General features: G+C 50.5%; 1 protein-coding gene across 1 annotated transcript in view; it reads right to left on the reverse strand.

Moving 5' to 3' along the window:
* Nucleotides 1–1,218: 1,218 nt before the first annotated feature.
* LOC119965586 (collagen alpha-6(VI) chain-like) overlaps nt 1,219–20,653 on the reverse strand; it is a 190,159-nt gene continuing 170,724 nt past the window's right edge. The window contains 5 exon segments of the mRNA XM_038796377.1: nt 1,219–1,437; nt 6,176–6,222; nt 6,308–6,407; nt 12,330–12,998; nt 15,722–15,803. Of these exon segments, the coding sequence (XP_038652305.1) occupies nt 1,262–1,437; nt 6,176–6,222; nt 6,308–6,407; nt 12,330–12,998; nt 15,722–15,803 (1,074 nt within the window). The 3' untranslated portion in view covers nt 1,219–1,261.

The following is a 20,653-nucleotide window of genomic DNA, read 5'->3' on the forward strand; positions in this document are numbered from 1 at the left end:
ACCGATTCACTATCCTCTGAGAGAAGAAATTCCTCATCTCTGTCTTAAATGGACGACCCCTTACTTTGAGATCATGCCCACTGGTCATAGACTCTCCCGCAAGGGGAAACAACGTCTCAGTATCTAAACTGTCAAACCCCTTGAGAATCTTATATGTCTCAATAAGGTCGCCGCTCATTCTTCTCAACTCCAACGAGTACAGACCCAACCTTTCTCCACCTCATAAGAAAATCCCTCCATGCCCAGGATCAACCTAGTCAACCTTCCCTGGATTGCTTCCAATGCCAGTATATCTTTCCTTAGATAAGGGGACAAACCTGTTTGCAGTATTTCAGGTGTAATCTAACTAGTGCCTTGTATAGTTTTAGTAAGACTTATCTATTTTTTATACCCCATTTCATCTGAAATAAAGACCAACAATCCATCTGCCCTCCCTATTACCTGCTCAAAATGCCAGCGAGCTTTTCGTGATTTATGGTAGGAAAGTGAAAAAGGTGGATGATCCACAAACACGAAGCAGGCAACATTTTCTGATTAAGCATCGCTAGCCTGCTATCTCGTAATCAGGACTCATATGGGCAACATTGCGAGCTCAACACCTGCCTGTAAGATCATTGACCTAATTGCCGATTGTATGCTTTTTGCAGGTGGCCCTGAAGGTTTCCCTAAATAGGCACTAAGCCCCTTACATATGCAACTTGAGGGCCTGAGGACTGTTTTAGTCCCTGCATTGCTGACATTGGAGGGCAATGAATGGAAATAGGTTAAATCTCTTTTAGCCCAGCACTCTCTACTAGACTTACTATTTTCTTTGGTGGGAATGCCTACTGAAAGCATCTAGATCGCGGTGCCTTTCCCATCCCTGTGAGCTTTGGAGATCCAGGATGGGCATAGCTCTTTCTTACACAGAGATGTGTCTTGCCTATATTGGCATTCTTTTGCTGATCTGTTTACACAGACAGCCAGTGCGTTGAATCTGAAGGGAACTCAAAACTGTTTAGGAGAGTGTAACTGCAACTGTATTATCAGGATGAATAGAACAGCTAAGAGTAAATGTAGAAAGAAACAGTGAGTAATCAACTAATACTGGATGATTAATGTTATGTTGACAACTATGGAGGAATATTATTGCTTGGTAAGATTGAATTTTAACTTGCAAATGCAAAACAAGATAGTTTTTTTTCTTATCCCGATGTTGTTGTTCAAGTTCCTCTTCCTTGCAGACATACATTCAAAAATCTCAACTTGTGTGCATCAGCATTTAGAAGGTAGATTTTAGACATAAGGCTTCACATTCCTCACGGGTGTCAAATCTGTTCTTGTTTCCTCTGCAGCCACCATACCAGAACCGTTTGCAGATTTGTTCTGTTGCACTAAAGAACCATTTTAATCTGTAATTGCGACAGTTTCCTTCTTCGACATTTAATGCACACACTTCTGGAACAGAAAAAGAGAAATCAGTAAATAGCTAGTGGAGTATGCTGGTATGAAATGAGATAGAAACAGAAGACGTACTTTAAAGTGCACTGTACGTTGTACTCACAACCAGACTAACAGCCATCCTGTAGAGTTACGATGGTTTCAGTAGATGCAATGCTATATATGACATATATATTAACATGTGATCGGGCTAGAAATCCTTAGCCCTCTCAGTACAGTGCAGCTGCAACTCTGACCTAAGAAGGACCAGGAAGTCGGTACGTGACAGGACTGGTAAGGGCCAGATCTACAGTCTGCAATAGCAAGGCTATTGAAACAGGAGGGGTTGAAGAGAAGGTGAGAGGGTTGGGAACATGGAAGCTCCCAGGATTGGAGTAGTTTGCCAGTGGGGTCACTCAGGTACCAGAGATATGATGTGTTTGAAACTGGCCACTTGAAATGAAGCGATCTCCTCATGAATCCGCAGGATCTGTGCTGGAGATTGTCAGTGGCCAGGGTGCCAGATTTATTCATTGAATTGCTGGCCTGTGCACTCTGGTCCATAATTTTCAGAGGATTGATCAGCAACAAAACCAGTGCTAAGAGAAAATGGTGACAAAAATCCTCAGGGGCTCTTTATTAACTTTCAGAACCATGGACAAGGACAGCTTCAAATCTCTCCCTGCACTCGGTAACCACTCAGAATTAGTTTCATAGAATCTACAGTGCAGAAGGCGGCCATTCGGCCCATCGAGTCTGCACCGTCTCTTGGAAAGAGCATCCCTATCCAAGACCACACCTCCCCCCATCCCCATAACCCAGTAACCCCACCCAACACGAAGGGCAATTTTGGACACTAAGGGCAATTTAGCATGACCAATCCACTTAACACGCACATCTTTGGACTGTGGGAGGAAACCGGAGCACCCGGAGGAATCCCACGCACACACGGGGAGAACATGCAGACTCCGCACAGAGAGTGACCCAAGCCGGGAATCAAACCTAGGACCCTGGAGCTATGAAGCAATTGTGCTGACCACTATGCTACCGTGCTGCCCCACTCACTCCACTGATGCAAATCGAACCAGTATGGGTCGGTGTTATTACCTTGTGAATGAGCACCAAGGGGAAACAGCAGGGCTGGGACAAATTGGATAACTCCTTCAAAGAGCTGAATGATGTCCTCCTTGCCCTATATGATTCTTATGTTCATGATAGGAAGATAATAGCTTCTAGATCTGCAAGGGTTTCTACGGGGAAATGTAGCTATTGATCTGCATATTTTCTGGAGGAGTCATGGATCTCTGGTTTCAATCTGCATGTGTCTTTTTACTATGAATGGATGCTGCCAATTAGCCAGTGTATAAACTTCGGCTAATGGCGCACAATAAATTGTACATGGCACCTCAGAGTGTTGTACAACTGGCTTGTTTTAGATAGGTGGATGTTAGCCTTCACTGCCTTAGGCAGTGAAACAATGGAACAGGCTATCCATCAGTTAATTTCCTGTCAATCAATTTCAACAGGAAGTGATTAACCAGTGGGGTCTACAGCGGGCTGGGTACTAGGCTCATCAACTCAGCACACATAATAGTTAATACACATACCGTTTTGCTTTCAAATCCTTTACTAGACCAAGATTAGTCATGATTTCTGGTGGCTATTTTTAGCTTTGTGTGACAACATAAAAGTTTACATCAATTTTTATTTTGATCAGGAGAGATGTAACATGGATGACAGGTACACCATTGCCCATGTTACACTGTCACAAAGAGTCAACATTTAACCCCTTGATTTTGAGAACTTTCCATTTCCGTTTAACTTTATTGTAATCTTAAAGAGAGAAAATAAATTGTCGATGCCAAGATTTTGTTGGATGATTGTGAGAGGTGACTGAAAAAATATACTCCAACAAGTATTTTCATGTTTAAGCGGGGAAGATGGTACAGAGGTGAAGGTGATTGGAGGAGTTTGAAAGAGTAGGGCTCCCGCAGCCAGAGTCTCTGTCAGGAGAGATTCAATAGATGAACTGCTGGCCAGAGTCAGGGGAAGAAAGAGGAGGTAGAGAGCTAGTGTAGGGAAAGTACTTTAAAACTGATCTGTTGGGATATGCTGGACCCCGTGTGAGTCACTGGGCGCGATTCTCCCGACTTATGAAAAATCGGAGAATAGCGGGCGGCGTAAATTTTTACAGACACGCTGGTCCGACGCCTTCCCGCTATTCTCCCCCCCCCCCACGCCCGCCTCCCGACACGAATCGCTGCCCGCCGTTTTTTTACGGCGAGCAGCAATTCACTCCTGGCCGATGGGCCGATTTCCAAGGCCTTTACAGCCGTTTTTACAAGTGTAAAACACACCTGCTCTGACCATTCGTAAAAACGGCCGTAAAGTCCCGTTCTCGGTAACCATGGCACCGATTGGCACGGCCGTACCACGGCCGTGCCAAGGGCCCGCAATCGGTGGGCTCCGATCGTGGGAGGCGGGTACTTACCCCGCGCACTCTTTCTCCCTCCGCCGCCCCGCTGGATCCATTCGCGGGGCGGCTGAGGGGCATACCGGCCCGCGCATGCGCGGGTTTCACGCATATGCGTGATGACGTCATCCGCGCATACGCGGGTTGGAGTCGTCCAATCCGCGCATGCGCGGCTGACATCATCTGACGCGTCAGCCGTCGCTAACTTTGGCTAGCGGGCTTAACGAAATTCGTTAAGCCCGCAATGCCAGAGTTCACGGCCGCGCGATGCTAGCCCCGACCGGGGAGATGAATCGGTTCCCGGTCGGGGGGGGGGGGGGCGGAGGCTAGCGCCAAATGCGCCCGTTTTTGACGCCAGCTTCCCGATTTTTCGTAACTCGGGAGAATTGCGCCCACTGGATATTAGGTATGGGAGATGGGCATTTTTTGAGTAAGTGGCACTTAAACCTAGATTTTTGCAGCACTGTGGCGATTCCATGGCATATCCAAAATGGTGCTTGGATCTTGGCTATAGAGACCCTGGGCTGGATTCTCTGATTTTGAAACTAAGTGCTGTCGCCAGCGTGGGAACAGTGGTATTTTACGCCCGAAAAAAATGGCGCAAACCTGTGCTGCTGGCCTTGTTCTGCTATACAAGCCAGCTGTTTAGCCCACTCTGCTAAACCAGCCCCTCTGGCATGTTGGAACAATGTAGGTAAGGGAAGTCGGCAAGTCAGATCCGTAACTTCGGGATAAGGATTGGCTCCAAGGGCTGGGTCGGTCGGGCTCGGGTGCAAAGTGGGGCTAGTAAACGGATCAGTGCTAGATAACAGCTGGTCACAATAAAAAACATTATTCAGATGCAAGGGTGAGATATTTAAGACAGAAGCCAAAAGCAAAGGCTTCATAATGCGCAAACATTTGGAAACCTGGCTCCGCTGAGAGAGAAGTAGGTTCAGTGTTGAGAGTTGGGCAGGAGAGAATGAAAGAGGTAAGAGGTAGGACACGTTGAAAAGATGAATGTAATGAGAACGAAGAGTAGTTGCAAAGTGACAGTGCATCAAGATAAAGGATTCAAAGAAAAAAGTCCTTTGGCACATCTCAACCTTCCAGAACACTAATCCTACCATTATACCCTGATCCCTTCAGCACTCATTTTAATGATAACACATGGACACTGCAGTTCTCCCTTAGTACTGTCTTGGAATGTTAGTCATAGGCATGCGCACAAATTCCTTTGGCATCCACGACCTCCTGGCCCAGAGAACTAACAACTGAGCCGTTATGGTTTATAAAGGAAGTTGTTGGACTGAAGTTAGGTAATAAAGATTCCAAAATACTCTTTGTTTTCACTAAAGGAAACATAAATCATAAAATATTTCTGGGTTAACATTTGTAGTCACATAAGAGGGATTAATACTGTACTTGTAACACTTATCCTCACAGGAGAGTGATTGTTATTATATTTGGAATATTTATAGTCACAGGTGAATGATCATTACTGCATTTTTATATGCCAGTTTGTTTGTGTAGACACCATACATGGTATTTTCCAGCCCATCCCATGGGAAGTTTACGGAGATTTAAATGGTTTGTTGCATCCGCCATGGGTCAACCTGTCGCGCTAGGCCCAGAAAATCCCAGCCAGTGTACCTGGATTTTTATCAATCAAAGGAGTTGGGCACGGTAGCACAGTGGTTAGCACTGTTTCTTCACAGTGCCAGGGACCTGGGTTTGATTCCCGGCTTGGGTCACTGTTTGCGTGGATTCTGCACATTCTCCCTGTGTCTGCGTGGGTTTCCTCCAGGCGCTCCAGTTTCCTCCCACAAATCCTGAAAGGCGTGCTTGTTAGGTGAATTGGACATTCTGAATTCTCCCTCAGTGTACCCGAACAGGCACCGGAATGTGGCGACGAGGCGATTTTCTCAGTAACTTCATTGCGTTGTGTTTAATGTAAGCCTACTTGCGTCACTAATAAAGATTATTATTATTATGATAACCGTGCGTTCAGACATCAGCTTTCCTAGAATACAGCTCATTTCTCAAATTCTGTCATGCTAAATCAACAGAAAGGGATTCTGGAATGTATGTAAACATTTGTGGAACTTTCTCTCTGAAAGGATGCCATTGCTGAGGGTTAATTGGAGCTTTCAATTGATTTTTGGAGGTAAAGCTAACAGGGAGTGCACAGAATAGGTGGGTAAAGGGGTTTGAGGTACAGACCAGCCATGGTTGAAGGACGAAGCACGTCTGAGGGGCTGAATGACATCCTTCTATGTCCCAATGATCTTCTGAATTACTTACCATGAATCCTGTCTTTTGACTCTTCCATGTTTTGCATGATGTTCGCTCTGTAATGAGGAGGTCATATATGAATCATTGGGGTATACTGACATTAATGCTCAATGTCTAGTAGTGAGTGACCATAAGACATACCGGTCTGAATCTGCAGAAGTTCTGGTTTTGACTGTTTCTTGAGATTTTAGTCCTCCACACTCCCTCTGTAGTGCTGCAGGTGGATAACTGTTGATTCCTACTGTCAAATTAAAAACAAATGTTCTCTTTATTGAGTCTCCATCAGAATAAAACTCGAGGCAGGATTCCATGAATTACTCCATTCAGAGAAAAGTGCAGTTAAGAAATTACCCAGAAACCGATAAATTCTATTTCACAAAAGGTCTATGCACCACAACTTTAAGTTGTAATTGGACAGGAGATCGTTCCTTTTTGAATCATGTCGTGAAAGTTTACTGCACTCCAACCATGATTTAAATATCAATCGGAAGGCAAGAGACTTAGCGATGTGGGTCACCGTTAATGAAGCAGCTTCATGAGGGATCTGTTTGTGGATGGGAGGTTTGCGAGCCTGGGTGAGTTAGAGGGGAAGTTTGGGCTCCCCCCGGTACCTAATGTTTAGGTACATGCAGGTTTGAGCGTTTGCCAGACGGCAGGTGGAGGGGTTCCCTCTGCTGCCCCCACGTGGGGTACGGGACAGGGTGTTCTTGGGGGTGTGGGTTGGAGGGGGGAGGATTTCGGACGTGTACCACGTCATGCAGGAGGTGGATGAGGCCTCGGTGGAGGAGCTGAAGGGTAAATGGGAAGAGGAGCTGGGTGAGGAGATTGAGGAGGGGACGTGGGCGGATGCCCTGGAGAGAGTGAATTCCTTCTCATCCTGTGCGAGGCTTAGCCTCATACAGTTCAAGGTGCTACATAGGGCCCACATGACCGGGACGAGGATGAGTAGGTTTTCCGGGGGCGAAGACAGGTGTGCTAGGTGCTCGGGGAGCCCAGCGAACCATGCCCATATGTTCTGGACATGCCCAGCGCTGGGGGAATTTTGGAAGGGGGTAGCAAGGGCGGTGTCGAGGGTGATAGGATCCAGGGTCAAGCCAGGCTGGGGACTCGCAATTTTTGGGGTTGCAGTGGAGCCAGGAGTGCAGGAGGCGAAAGAGGCCGGTGTCCTGGCCTTTGCGTCCCTAGTAGCCCGGCGGAGGATTTTGTTTCAATGGAAGGATGCGAGGCCCCTGAGCGTGGAGGCCTGGATCAATGATATGGCGGGGTTCATCAAATTGGAGAAGGTGAAATTTGCCCTGAGGGGATCAGTACAGGGGTTCTTTAGGCGGTGGCAGCCTTTCCTTGACTTCCTGGCAGAACGGTAGGAAAATAGGCCGGCAGCAGCAGCAACCCGGGGTGGGGGTGGGGGTGGGGGAAGGGAGGGTTTGTTTTGGGGGAGTGGAGGAATGTGTAAATGTGTATATGTGTTTATTGAATATGCTGGGTGCTTATATATTTCTTCTTTTTGTAGCTACTGGGGGGGGGGGGGGGGGTTTGGGGGTTAGAACATAGAACATAGAACAGTACAGCACAGAACAGGCCCTTCGGCCCTCGATGTTGTGCCGAACAATGATCACCCTACTTAAACCCACGTAACCCGTATACCCATAACCCAACAATCCCCCCATTAACCTTACACTACGGGCAATTTAGCATGGCCAATCCACCTAACCCGCACATCTTTGGACTGTGGGAGGAAACCGGAGCACCCGGAGGAAACCCACGCACACACGGGGAGGACGTGCAGACTCCACACAGACAGTGACCCAGCCGAGAATCGAACCTGGGACCCTGGAGCTGTGAAGCATTGATGCTAACCACCATGCTACCGTGAGGTTATTATGTTTTTCTTTTGTTGTTGTTAATACTGTTTTTTTTGTTGTTATTTTCTGTTTTTGATATTTTTTGAAACTTTCAATAAAAATTATTTTAACAAAAAATGAAGCAGCTTCATTCAGTTGCCCGAGGCATCAGCGAGTGACTTTTACCTGTTCTCTATATTCACATTATGTGATCAATTATCCTTGTACATCACCCGGGTGATGGATTGGAAAACATAAGTAGTAAGAGGGATGAGCAGCCAGGACAGATAGACAATTTTGTGTTTCCAATCAATGCCTTAAGTAAAAAAGCAGGGTGAAAAGAAAAGTATTTTAAACATAAACCACCGATGTACTTCTGCAATGGGACAGTGTTAGGGATGATGATGCTTCAGATTTCGGCAGCCCCAGCACAGTACCTGCATTTGATAAATGCCGATGTTTCCTGGTGTGTTTTTACCCCATTTGCATGCACCACTTCAATCATATTGAGGACAATGGCTCACACAGAAACTGGGAGCGAACCCCTGGTTGTACTGGATTGAAGGCAATTTAGAACGAGTTCAAAATTCTCACTTCTATCCCTTGCTGTAGAAACTTTGATTTTCATTCTCCGGAATGTGATGATCTCTGGCATTTACTGCTCACCCCTAGCTGAAGGTGACTCTCAGCTATTTTGAGCGATAACAGTCCTATTCTTTATCAACGGTTTTGATGCTGTCCAACATACTGCAGAGGACGGTTAGGAGTTGATGCGAGTCCGGGCCTACATGTAGGTCAGGTTGGGTAAAGAAGGCAGCCGGGCTTCATGGAAGTGCGGGAGGACTGTGAGGAGAGACAGTAAAGTGCAGGAGGTGAGGCTGTGAAGAGAGACCATAGAAGTGGCTGAATGGAGATATTGCTAAGCATGGTAGAAGTGTCTGAGTAGAATTGTCTTTCTCTCTTTGATGTGGGCAAGTCTTTGTTAAAAACAATTCTGAATCTGAAGAACATGTCAGAGGGGTGGTGGGGCCCAAATAACTACTGCAAAGTGGTTAAGTTATTTTATAGTTAAGGCAAGTGTATAATTTTATATTGAACTAATTATTCCTATCTAAGAGAAATAAATGCAAAATTAACTAGATAGAAAATACTGGCATTGAAGAGCTCAATTTTCTTTCAATAACAATCTGAGGATATAACTAAGGAGCAGGGTAAAATAACAGGAACTGGGGCAGTGTAGAAACAGATTCTACTTCAATATTAATGGATATGAGAAAACAGGATTAGAAAGGAATGTCACTGCAGATGATGTGCCAAACTGCAGCATGTGGAAGTTTGTGAAAGACACACGATCCTGGACAATCATAGCAGTGAGTGTCTGCATCTTCAGGCCAGAGGAGAACATTCAATTGAAGTGTGTGAAAATAAATGTGGAAGTGGTAGGAGACAAGGGAATAGGTATTGTCCTCTGCAGCCATGACTGGGCTTTCCAAAGATTGTGTTGCCTTACCTGGTGCCAGGGTTAAGGGTATCTCCTCACAATTGGACCTCTACCCCTTCCATTTCAAGTTCCTCACCAGTAACCTGAAGTGGAAGGGGGAGGGTCCAATTGTTGTGGCCCACTTAGAAACCAATGTAGAACATGAAAATAGGAGTGAAATTCTGCTGAGGGAATCTGAGGAACTCAACAAAAGGTCATAGGTCAGACCCTCGATTGTTTCTTGAGCTAGATGCACAATGATATTGGGCTATGTCTTGTTATGCTCTTGGTGTAGCATAAGCTGCTTCCTTGATGTGCACTCTGACAAAGGAAGGTTCAGACATGGAGATAACATCAACACGTTTATTAAACTATTAACAATTCTCCTACTCAGATTCGCCACTACTGTTAGTCCTTCTATAGATACTCAGACTGACGTACCAGTCTGCTACAATCCAGGTGGTGGGTGTGACGTGTTGAATCAACCCTGTGTCTGTACTCACTGAGTGTCTCCACTGGAAAGAGGAAGATCATGCGTGCTGTGTCCTTTATATATGGGTTGGTGTAATGCCCTCCTGTGGTAGTGTCACCTCTGTGTGTATCGTGAATGCCAATTGGTCACGTCCTATCTTACTGACCTATTGGTTGAGTGTCTGTGTGTCATGTCTCTAGTGCTCCCTCTAGTGTCTAGCTAGTCTACGTGTACTTACATTAACCCCTTGTGTATTTACAGTAATGCATATCACCACAGGCTAAGCATTAGACAGTTAAATGCAGGGCTGGAAGAGTGATGCGGGAGACAGGTATTTTGTTTCATAGAACCCAGTATTGGGGAAGGAAGGAGCTGCTCTGTGGGAGCACGCTCCACTTATACCAAGCTGGGACCAGTTTCCTGTGGAGACTGGCTGGGAAAGGGGGGGGGGGGGGGCGGCACCATTGGGGGCTAGGGGCAGTTGAGGTCACTACTGTACAACAATAAAACACGTTGGTCCCAAGACATGTGAAGCATCTGACACGTTATTCGGCAATGCGTGCCAACCTCTGACCCCCTGACCCAGCGCCCCCTTGTTGAGGTGGAGCCTCCTACAGCACACACTGTCCATCATCAGTTTGAACAACTAGTGACGTCTGTACACCTTGTGTCGTCGCTGGCCCCTTTAGGTCCCTTCCTGGCCTGATGGGCGGTCGGGTCTTCAGGGTGGTAGCGGGGCCCTGCACATGGGCCACCACTTTGAGCCTCTGTTGACACTGCTGCCACCTTGATGCACTATCAATTACGACAAGACGAGAGTAGAGAGTAATCGAGGCTTTACTACGCAGAGATGTGTGGCCTCCTACAGCTGCTGCCGAAATGGCTGCAGCTCAGTGAGCACACACATTTATACTCCGCCTCCTGGGCGGAGCCAGCAGGCAGGGATCTACCCCTGTACCTGTAGTACAGGAGCCTTACCGTATTACATCTCATACGTGTACTATATACAAACAGTGGTGACTACCACACACGTTATCCAGCATCTGGCCGCCTGACCAGTAAGGTGATGGCAGCCTCCGTGGGATCCAAGATATCACCCATTTCATGCAATATCTGTAAAGGATTGACAAGGGTGAGGGACAGTCATATAGCGGTGGTTTCCAGGCCGATACACTCTGGTCCCCCCATGGCTCCCCCCCACCTCGCCCCCCCGCCAACTCGTGCCATTCCTGAGGATGCCATCAAACACGCCCTGCACATGCACCCCCAGCTGCAAGGGCACCCCTGGGCACCGGAGCCCAGACACCCTCTGGTAACGTTACCTGGACTGGACGATTGTTCCCTCCCTAGTGGACACACCCACTTTCTGATTGCAGGCATGCCCCCAGTGCAGAGGCCCCACTCTTGGATGTTTGGATGTTGCCTTTTGCCTCAGTGGTGTTGTAGCCTCTGGTGATCCAGTGGGGATCCGGTTTGGATCCCCATAACTACTCCACCAGCTTCACGTTTTTAACAAGGTGTACTAAACGACGCCCGGGTGACTACTTGCTGGGAAGGCGGTTAGATATAGGGGTGGTTCCTGTTAACGGTATGGAGATTGGTTTCGATTGGCGATTATTGGTTTCTCGCTATGCGACGGCGGGATCCTGATCTCGCCAACAGGAGCGGGCCAGTTAGATGGCAAACAGAGTGGCGCCTGGCGTGGTTACCGATTCTGGCCTGTCCCGCAATCTAACGGCCATGTTGCACTCGAGTGAGAACGGGACGTGGCAGGTAAATCACGGCCCGCGTCATTTTTTGGATGATTTGCGCCTGTAATAGATTTTGCATAAGGGCTGCATGGATTTTATTTCAGATTTCCAGCACTCGTGGTATTTTGCGTTTTGATTTATTGTTTTCTGTTGCTGCCACATATTTGCCACTGGGGTTTTAGATTTCCTTTCCTCGAATTGGAAATGGTTTGGTGCCAAAATATAAGAGTGAGGCCTTTGGATTTAAAGGCTGACTTTCATTCCCCATCTGCTAACTTTAGTCTAAAGTACACATTAAATACACATCGATCAAACAGAGTGGACTGTACAATCTTCACTGCTGCCTTTGAGCTGAATTTAGCAAAGGAAGATTTGCCCCTAAGCTGGAAGGCAACATTTCTGTCCTTGTTATACTCACCGACATGAAGTTGAGGTGAATAGATCTTTATTCTCACAGCATGACCTAATGTTGGCCATGCGCCTACTTAAAGTATTTAGTAACTTACAATGACACATAACTGGATTGTATTTGTACTGTAGTTTAATGCAGAACAGACATGACACAATATCTGGTCTCTCTTTATTTCTACGCTTTTCATTAGATTATTATTGCACTTACTTGCCATGTTTTTCAAAAAAGCCACTGCAAATCTTTGTGCATATTCCATCTCAGCCTCCAGGGCTCTGTCCAGTTGAAGTAAATGTTGATCAAAAGGAAAACTGACAAACTCCTCCAGGACTGTGACATTAGTTACCTCCCCAAGGGCTAGTGCAAGCATTGTGAAACCTTTGCATTTGGCTTCTCGCGATATGTCCAGTAATTTCCTCTCATCAATACTCGTTTCCCCTGAGAATATCGTAAAGATAACCTTGTAGGTTTGCTGATTTGTGAGATTTGAGAAGAAATTCTTCAAGCTCCATTCAATGGTATTGCCAATGCCAGAGGAACCCTCCAGCTGACTGAACGAGTCTTGGATGTGCCTCTTCTTCAGTGTTTTTGTGGAGTAATCTAGAACACCAAACTCCAGGTTAAATGGATCTTTCCCATATCTTGGAATGGAACCTGGTCTGTGCTGTACCAGGGCCACCCGGGGATGAAGATCAGAGGCTTTCGATTCTGGGGAATTCACAAACTCATTCACCATTGAGTTTAAGAAATGCTGAATTGTTTCAGATTGTGCAGTTTCCATTCGCTGTAAGTCATTAACAACGAAAGCTATGTCCAGGTTTACTGGAAGGGGAGGGGGGATGGTGAATCTTGAACATTCATCATGTGGTTCACACACATCTGCAAAAGAAGATTCGTCATTTAATTTTTGCTGAACAACTTGGTGCGTATTTTTGTGTTGTTAGTGTTGGGCTCTCGTACAAACAGAATCAACATTTTGTAAGAATTCAACATTTTGAACCAAATAATTTTGCATCTGTCACAATATAACTTAAAGCGTGGGTGGTCAAAACCAAATGTAGTTTTCAGATGAGTTGAGGTAGAGGGCAGGGGATAATTCGTCCAGAGTAAGTTGGCATAAATCAGTTCCGTCTTTGAACTTGGATGTTCTGGTCTTCATGTCACCTATTCCCATTATAAGTTGCTATGTCAATATGTATATGTGGTGAATGCATTCACCATAATATAAGTTTGTATAGTACATAAATATAATGTCTGTATAGTACTGTGGCCTATGGCCAGGGAATGGTAATATGATCTCGTTCCATGTATTGTACTGGAACCCTGGTAGGCTCCGCCTCTGGCTCCGTCCCCCCTGGGGCGGTATATAGACCTGCCACCTGTGGGCGGCGGCGGTATATAGACCTGCCACCTGTGGGCGGCGCTCATTGTTACAGCAGTCACAGGCAGGCAAGTTCTTGGATAATAAAGCCTATGTTCACTCGCTCTCATCGTCTTGTAGTGAATTGATGGTACATCAGTATAATGTAAAATGGCTGCATAAACGTGTGATTTCACCCCTTCACTGGTACAGCACCTCCTCTGGTAGAATTGTGAATTACAGTGTGGTAAGTTGTGACCAACTGCGTCAAAATCGATCTATCCTCTATCAACGTCACAGCCCGAAAACATGTCAATTGTGTCTTTGACACGGGTCATTTAGAATTGTGACAGAGTCAGAAGCCGGACTGGGGGGATTGCAGCATGGAACTCAGGGAAAAAAAGAACACACATTTGGAAGGTGACAACACGTTGAAGGATTTTGGAGAGGCAAGCGAGCTTCGAAGTGGATGTAGTTTGCAAGGGCAGGGTCATTAAAGGTGATGTGTTTTGACAAGCGTGGTAAGGACGGCAGATTTGGAGAAAGAGGGTGAGAACCGTGTCTGAGGAGAAGGAACTGTTAACAGTATCAGCAAACCTGATTCCCAGGGAGGCAGGTGCTTTGGTTCCATGAATAAGGTGAGTTCTAACTGAGCAAGGCAGGTGATAAGGTAGGGTCTGGAGAAAGATGTGAATTCCAGACTCGGGCACTGGAAGACATCAGGACATAAGCTCAGTGTATTAAAGGGAAGGGAGGAAGTGAGAGAGACAGCTGGATGGACGGCCTTCAACTATGTGACAGTGATATCCATGGGCTCCATGTTGTTGGTGACGAGCATGGAGATGGCAGGGAAAATTTAGTTCAAGAAGAGATTTTAACAATGCAGAAGACAGGCTGGGGCTTGACTCTGCAATCCTGGATCGCCTTTGAATATGACGTGGCGTTAGTAATGCAAGCGGAACCTGATAATGCTGACACAAAAACACAAAATGGTGGATATACTCAGCAAGTCTGGCAGCAGCTGTGGAGAGGGAAACAAAGTTAATGGGTGGGAAGGGCCAGAAAACCCGCCCAATGGGCAGGATTCTCCTGTCGCGTCCAACCCGTGACCAGAAATACCCGCCTGAGCTCAACGGATCTTTAAAGGGTCTGCCAAATTTTCTGCCCCGCCCGTGATAATTCCCGGGGCCGGCAGGACCGGAATATTTTCCCCAATGTTTCTGGGTTCTGTGAGCTTTCATCTGCACCTGATTCGTACAAGAATTAGGAGCAAAGAGCAGCCTCTTGAACCTGCTCCACCATTCAATAAGATTATGGTTGGTCTGATTGTGGCCTTAATTCCACATTCCTGCCTGCGTGCCCCTTCTCACCAATATCCCTCGACTTCCTTACAGGTCAAAAATCTGTCCAACTCAGTTCTGAATATATTAAATATCCTACAGGTGCCACTGCGGTCGAGATTTTCGTAGATTAATGCCCCCTGAGAGGAGAAATTCCTCCTCATCCATTTTCGTCAATGTGAGATTCGGGCTGGATTCTCCGATTTGGGGACTATGTCCTGACACCTGCATGGGAACGGTGACGTTTTACGACCGAAAAATCGGTGCAAAACGGCCACCGATCCTCCGTCTAGCATCAAGGCAGCCTAGAGCACCCTGGCTCCAGCTGCGGAGGCGGACGGAAAATTGCCGAGTCCACGGCTCGCGGGATCGACTCTCCTCCGACTGTGGTGGTGCTGGACTTACTCCGCAGCCCCCATGCCAAGTTCCCGGAAAAAAAAATAGCATGAGAGACCCACTCCGTCGGGAACACGGCCGGTCGTGGGTGGAGCATCGGGGGAGGGCCTCAGGAAACGTCCTGAGGCTGCTGATACGGCGTGTGGTGTACTCCGAGAGCACGCTGTTTTGGAGGGGGCGGGGCATCGCAAAGGCGATTGCGATGCCAACGTGGATTTTCCGGCCGATCAGCGAACGCAATTTCGGCATTGGAGATTGGAGAATCCCGCCCCCTTGTTTTTAAACTGTGTTCTTTATTTCTAGATTCCCATTGATGGAAAACATTCTCTCTGCATCGACCCTGTCAAGCCCTGATAAATGCTTTATTAGGTCCAGCCAGATCTGGCGATGTATGGTTAAGTTCTCTATCTGCCAGAAATGTAAATTCTGTGGACAGAGAAAGATTTAATGCAAACAATAAATCAGAAGGGCATGCTTCATTATATAGTAAATGTGATAAATCATACCAATGCACAGTGTGCATAGCTGGACTCGACGTAGTAGTTCTTGTGATGTTTGCTGCTGTTCTGGCAACACAACCACTGTATTCTAGTGCAAAAGAATGAGAAGAAAATCCAAATTTAGAAACGATTAACAAAACCATTCCAGACTAGTAAATGTAACAACACAGTTCAGTAACAGGAACGCAAAGGGAACGATTTTAAACTTGCCTATCACGTTTGGGCAAAACCTGAGGGAAACACGCCTTTCTAAACAGGCGAGAAGGACACCCAGAAGAAACTGGTGGGTCCTTCTTTAAATACGGAAATCGGGTTCTACTGAAGTCATTCGGGCCTAAATGCTATTTTAACCATGGTTCTGAGCAGGGAAACACTTGGCGCTTTCTCACCAGGCCCAGCTAGCAGGAAGGGGAATCAGGGCCAGAAGAGGATATGGATTCAAATCCCATCATTGCAGCTGGTGGAACCTAAATACAATTAATCAATCTAGAATATAAAGCTGGTCTCAGTAATGGTGAGCAGAGACAGAAGTCTTACAACACCAGGTTAAAGTCCAACAGGTTTGTTTCAAATCACTAGCTTTCGGACCACTGCTCCTTCCCCAGATGAATGGCCAGTCATGGTGACCATGGCAACTATCACCGATTGTTGTGAAAACCCATCTGGCTCACTGATATGATTTAAGGAAGGAAATCTGCTATCCGTACCCGATCTGGCCTGCATGTGACTACAAGAGCCACATCAATGTGATTGACTTTGCAGCAGCCTAGCAAACCACTCACTCCAAGGGGCAGTTAAGGATGGGCAACAAACGTTGCTTCTGTCAGTGATGCCCAAATCCCATGAATAAGAAAAAGGGAAGTGGAATGAGGCTGAAGGAGCTGGCAACTATTCGTCACCTCCAGCGCAATTCATGACATCAGGGTCGGATCGGGGAGGGCGGGTCGGGTCGGGGGGGCGGGTCGGGTCGGGGCGGGGGGGGCGGGGCGGGTCGGGTCGGGGGGGGCGGGTCGGGTCGGGTCGGGGGGGGTCGGGTCGGGTCGGGGGGGGTCGTGTCGGGGGGGGCGGGTCGGGTCGGGTCGGGGGGGCGGGTCGGGTCAGGGGGGGTCGGGTCAGGGGGGGGGTCGGGTCGGGGGGGGTCGGGTCGGGGGGGCAGGTCGGGGGGGGTTGGGTCGGGGGGGCGGGTTGGGTCAGGGGGGTCGGGTCGGGTCGGGGGGGCGGGTCGGGTCTGGGGGGGGGTCGGGTCGGGGGGGCGGGTCGGGTCGAGGGGGCGGGTCGGGTCGGGGTGGGGCGGGGGGGGGGCGGGTCGATCGGGGGGGCGGATCGGGTCGGGGGGCGGGGCGGGTCGGGGGGCGGGTCGGGTCGGGGGGGCGGGTCGGATCGGGGGGGCGGGACGGGTCGGGTCGTGGGGGGCGGGTCGGGGGGGCGGGTCGGGTCGGGGGGGGCGGGTCGGGGCGGGGGGGCGGGTCGGGGGGCGGGTCGGGTCGGGGGGGTGGGTCGGGCGGGTCGGGTCGGGGGGGGCGAGTCGGGGGGGGGGTGGGTCAGGTCGGGGGGCGGGTCGGGTAGGGGGGGCGGGGCGGGTCGGGTCTGGGGGGCGGGTCGGTGGGGGCGGGTCGGGTCGGGGGGGCGGGTTGGGGGGGCGGGTCGGGTCGGGAGGTTAGGTCGGGGGGGGCGGGTCGGGGGGGGCGGGTCGGGGGGGGCGGGTCGGGTTGGGTCGGGGGGCAGGTAGGGGGGGGCGGGTTGGGTCGGATCGGGGGGGCCGGGTCGGGTCGGGGGGGTCGGGTCGTGGGGGGCGGGGGGGGTCGGGTTGGGGGGGCGGGTCGGGTGGGGGCAGGTCGGGTCAGGTTGGGGGGGGTGTCGGGTCAGGGGGGGTCGGGTCGGGGGGGGTAGGGTCGGGGGGGGTCGGTCGGTTCGGGGGGGGTCGGGTCGGGTTGGGGGGGACGGATCGGGTCGGGGGGGGGGGTCGGGTCGGGGGGGCGGGGCGGGTCGGGGGGACGGGTCGGGTCGGGGGGGAGGGGCGGGTCGGGTCGGGGGGCGGGGGGGTCGGGTCGGGTCGGGGGGGCGGGTCGGGTCGGGGGGCGGGGGGGTCGGGTCGGGGGGGACGGATCGGGTCGGGGGGGGCGGGTCGGGTCGGGGGGGCGGGGCGGGTCGGGGGGACGGGTCGGGTCGGGGGGGAGGGGCGGGTCGGGTCGGGGGGGGGTCGGGTCGGGTCGGGGGGCGGGTCGGGTCGGGGGGGGGTCGGGTCGGGGGGGGGTCGGGTCGGGTTGACATTGATCCTGAGCTGCTGTGACCTGTCTGGTAGTGGTACATGAATTTTAGTTGCTGTATCTATGCTCTGGATATATATTAACATTACCTGTCTAATATTTTTCGCTAAAGGAGCACGGACGAATTCAAGCCTCTGAAATTGTAGCTTCCATGCCTGTGGCCATGTGGCCATCCGCCATGTTTGTGCGAGGCAGCCAGGGGGAGGGCGGCCACCGCGCATGCGCTGGTTGGCACCGGCCCAACTGCGCATGCGCGGGACCCGAGTCTTTTACGCGGTGCCGGGTCTCTGACGCCGGTCACGCACTCCTTGATGGCGCCCCCTAGCACATGGCGCCCCAGGCGACTGCCCGTGTTGCCAGTACCTTGAGCCGGCCCTGATCATCAGCCACGACTGCAGCGGATAACCCTTGCCACCCAGGAGTCAACCCCCTCAGCCGCCTCTCGAACATGTCTGGGATCGGCGAGCGTACCAGGATGAAGGAGTCATGCACAATACCCGGGTATCAGGCGCAGGAACTCCTTTCGGTTTTTGTACAGCTGCCTGTCGTCAGCAGATAGTCAATGGGGAACATGCATCCCATTGATCACCCCTTGGACTCGCAGCTTGTCGATGAAGGCGGCAAACCCCGCTGCCCGGTAATCCTGGTGAGCTCAATCCACATTGAAATGGATGTATTGAGCTGACTGGGCATACAGGGCCTCCGTGACAGCACGATGTGCACTGAGGCTTATGAGATCCCGGACTGGTCCCGACTTGGCACCTGGAAGGACCCTGTGGTGTAAATGTTCAGGGCGATCGTCACCTTAATGGCCACCGGAGCGGGTGTCCTTCCCCCATGCCCTCGTGGTGCCAGGTGTGTCGTGATCTGGCAGATATGTCGCACTGTCTCCCTACTCAGCCGTAGTCTCCGACGACATGCCCAGTCCACAGGCCATCAAACGGCAGGCAGTGCCAGTACACGCTGGACCTCATCCGGTGCCTCCTTTGTACCTCCTCCTTAGCCTGCTGGGCAGCCAGCTCTCCATCATGGGCAGCTGCCTCCCTGTTCCTCTGGGGCAGTCTTTGCTGCTGCAGCTTTCCTCTCCTCCTCTTGATGTGGAGATGCCGGCGTTGGACTGGGGTGAGCACAGTAAGAAGTCTTACAACACCAGGTTAAAGTCCAAACAGGTTTGTTTCAACACGAGCTTTCGGAGCACTCTCCGAAAGCGCGTGTTTGAAACAAACCTGTTGGACTTTAACCTGGTGTTGTAAGACTTCTTACTGTCCTCCTCCTCCAGCAGCACCAGCTCGTACAGCCACAGGGCATCCCTCAGGGCTGCGGCGACTCCCAGGAAGGCCACCATTGCTGGTTGCGATCCAATATCTATTGTGTGCAGGAGGTGAAAGGCTGACATGTTAGCATGGTGCGTACCCCTGTGCTCAACCAGGTCCACCGGGCTACATGGTGGCTGCGATTGGCACTGCGGGCTCTGTCCCTGCATCTCCCTGCTCCCCACCTTCGCACCCCTGGCTCTGTCGTTGCCCGGAACTGAGGCGACTGCTGGCCCTAGCACCCATTCCTGATGCCAGGAGTACCATTGGCTGGCACTGCCCGTGCTAGCGGTATTTTACGCAGCCCCCTTGGGGGCTACAGTAGCCGTTGCTCTTGATAGGGCGTGTGATTGGACCTGCTGGCAGGTGGCAGCTGGCTGCTGGAAGAATGGCAGATGATGGGGTGCAGGGGTGTGGGGTGGGGGAAGGGGGGGGTTGGGGGGCACCCATGCAGCCGGTGTCACTCTGCAGAGCCAGGGGCGAAGGTGGGTGGTCAGTGGGGTGCACAGCAAGTTGGCTGCCTTGCAGGCCGTTGTAATGGTCGCCCGTGCTTGGACACTGCCCGACCCGTGGGGGGTCACCCCTGCCACACGGCCTGTTTCCGTGTCACGCCCCCCTCCCCCACTAGCCCTGCTTGGCCCGCCCCCCCAACCCAGCCCGGCCAGTGTCCAGTCCGGCAGCCCACAGTCGCTCCTCTCTGTGTCCTACCCCCCTCTTTCTCCCTCATCAGCCACGGGGCCGGTTTCACGATTTTTAAAAGCACAAGTGAACCGTGCCATCGGGAACTCGGCCCATGGAAAGCAGAGAATCGCGGAGGCCCGGAGAATACCTGCTCGGTTCCGCTAATGATGTTAAAACGATGTGTACTGTACATGTGTTCTGGTACGCTTTGCTGCAGCTGTTGCAGTGACGGAGAATCACGTTTTGGCATCATAACGGTGCCCGTCGCAATTTTGGCATCAGAATCAATTCTCTGCCCAATCGGGTTTCCCAATTTCGGCGTCAGTCAACTGAGAATCCTACCCCTTATGATCAACAAGGGGGCTCAATACTGCATTCTGCATTGCCAAAGTGCCCAGGTGGCACTGCCAACTGGCATGGATATGGCCAGGTTGACACTGCCAAGGTGCCAAGCTGGCATTTCTTGCACATGCGCGATCGGGCCGGGGTTGCCCGATGTGGATGTTGTGGTGAGCAGAGCTCCCCGCTGCACAAAACGGGACCAACATGCAGCCTTGGGAAACAAACGGCTAAAAGTGCTTGAGCTTGCTCGGGAGTTTTTTCCCTTTTAGGAGAATCACGCCCATCGCACTTCTTGATGAACCCATTGCACAGAGGCTCAGATTTAACCGGCTTAC

Source organism: Scyliorhinus canicula, chromosome 5 (assembly GCF_902713615.1).
Source record: "Scyliorhinus canicula chromosome 5, sScyCan1.1, whole genome shotgun sequence".
Lineage (NCBI taxonomy): Eukaryota > Metazoa > Chordata > Chondrichthyes > Carcharhiniformes > Scyliorhinidae > Scyliorhinus > Scyliorhinus canicula.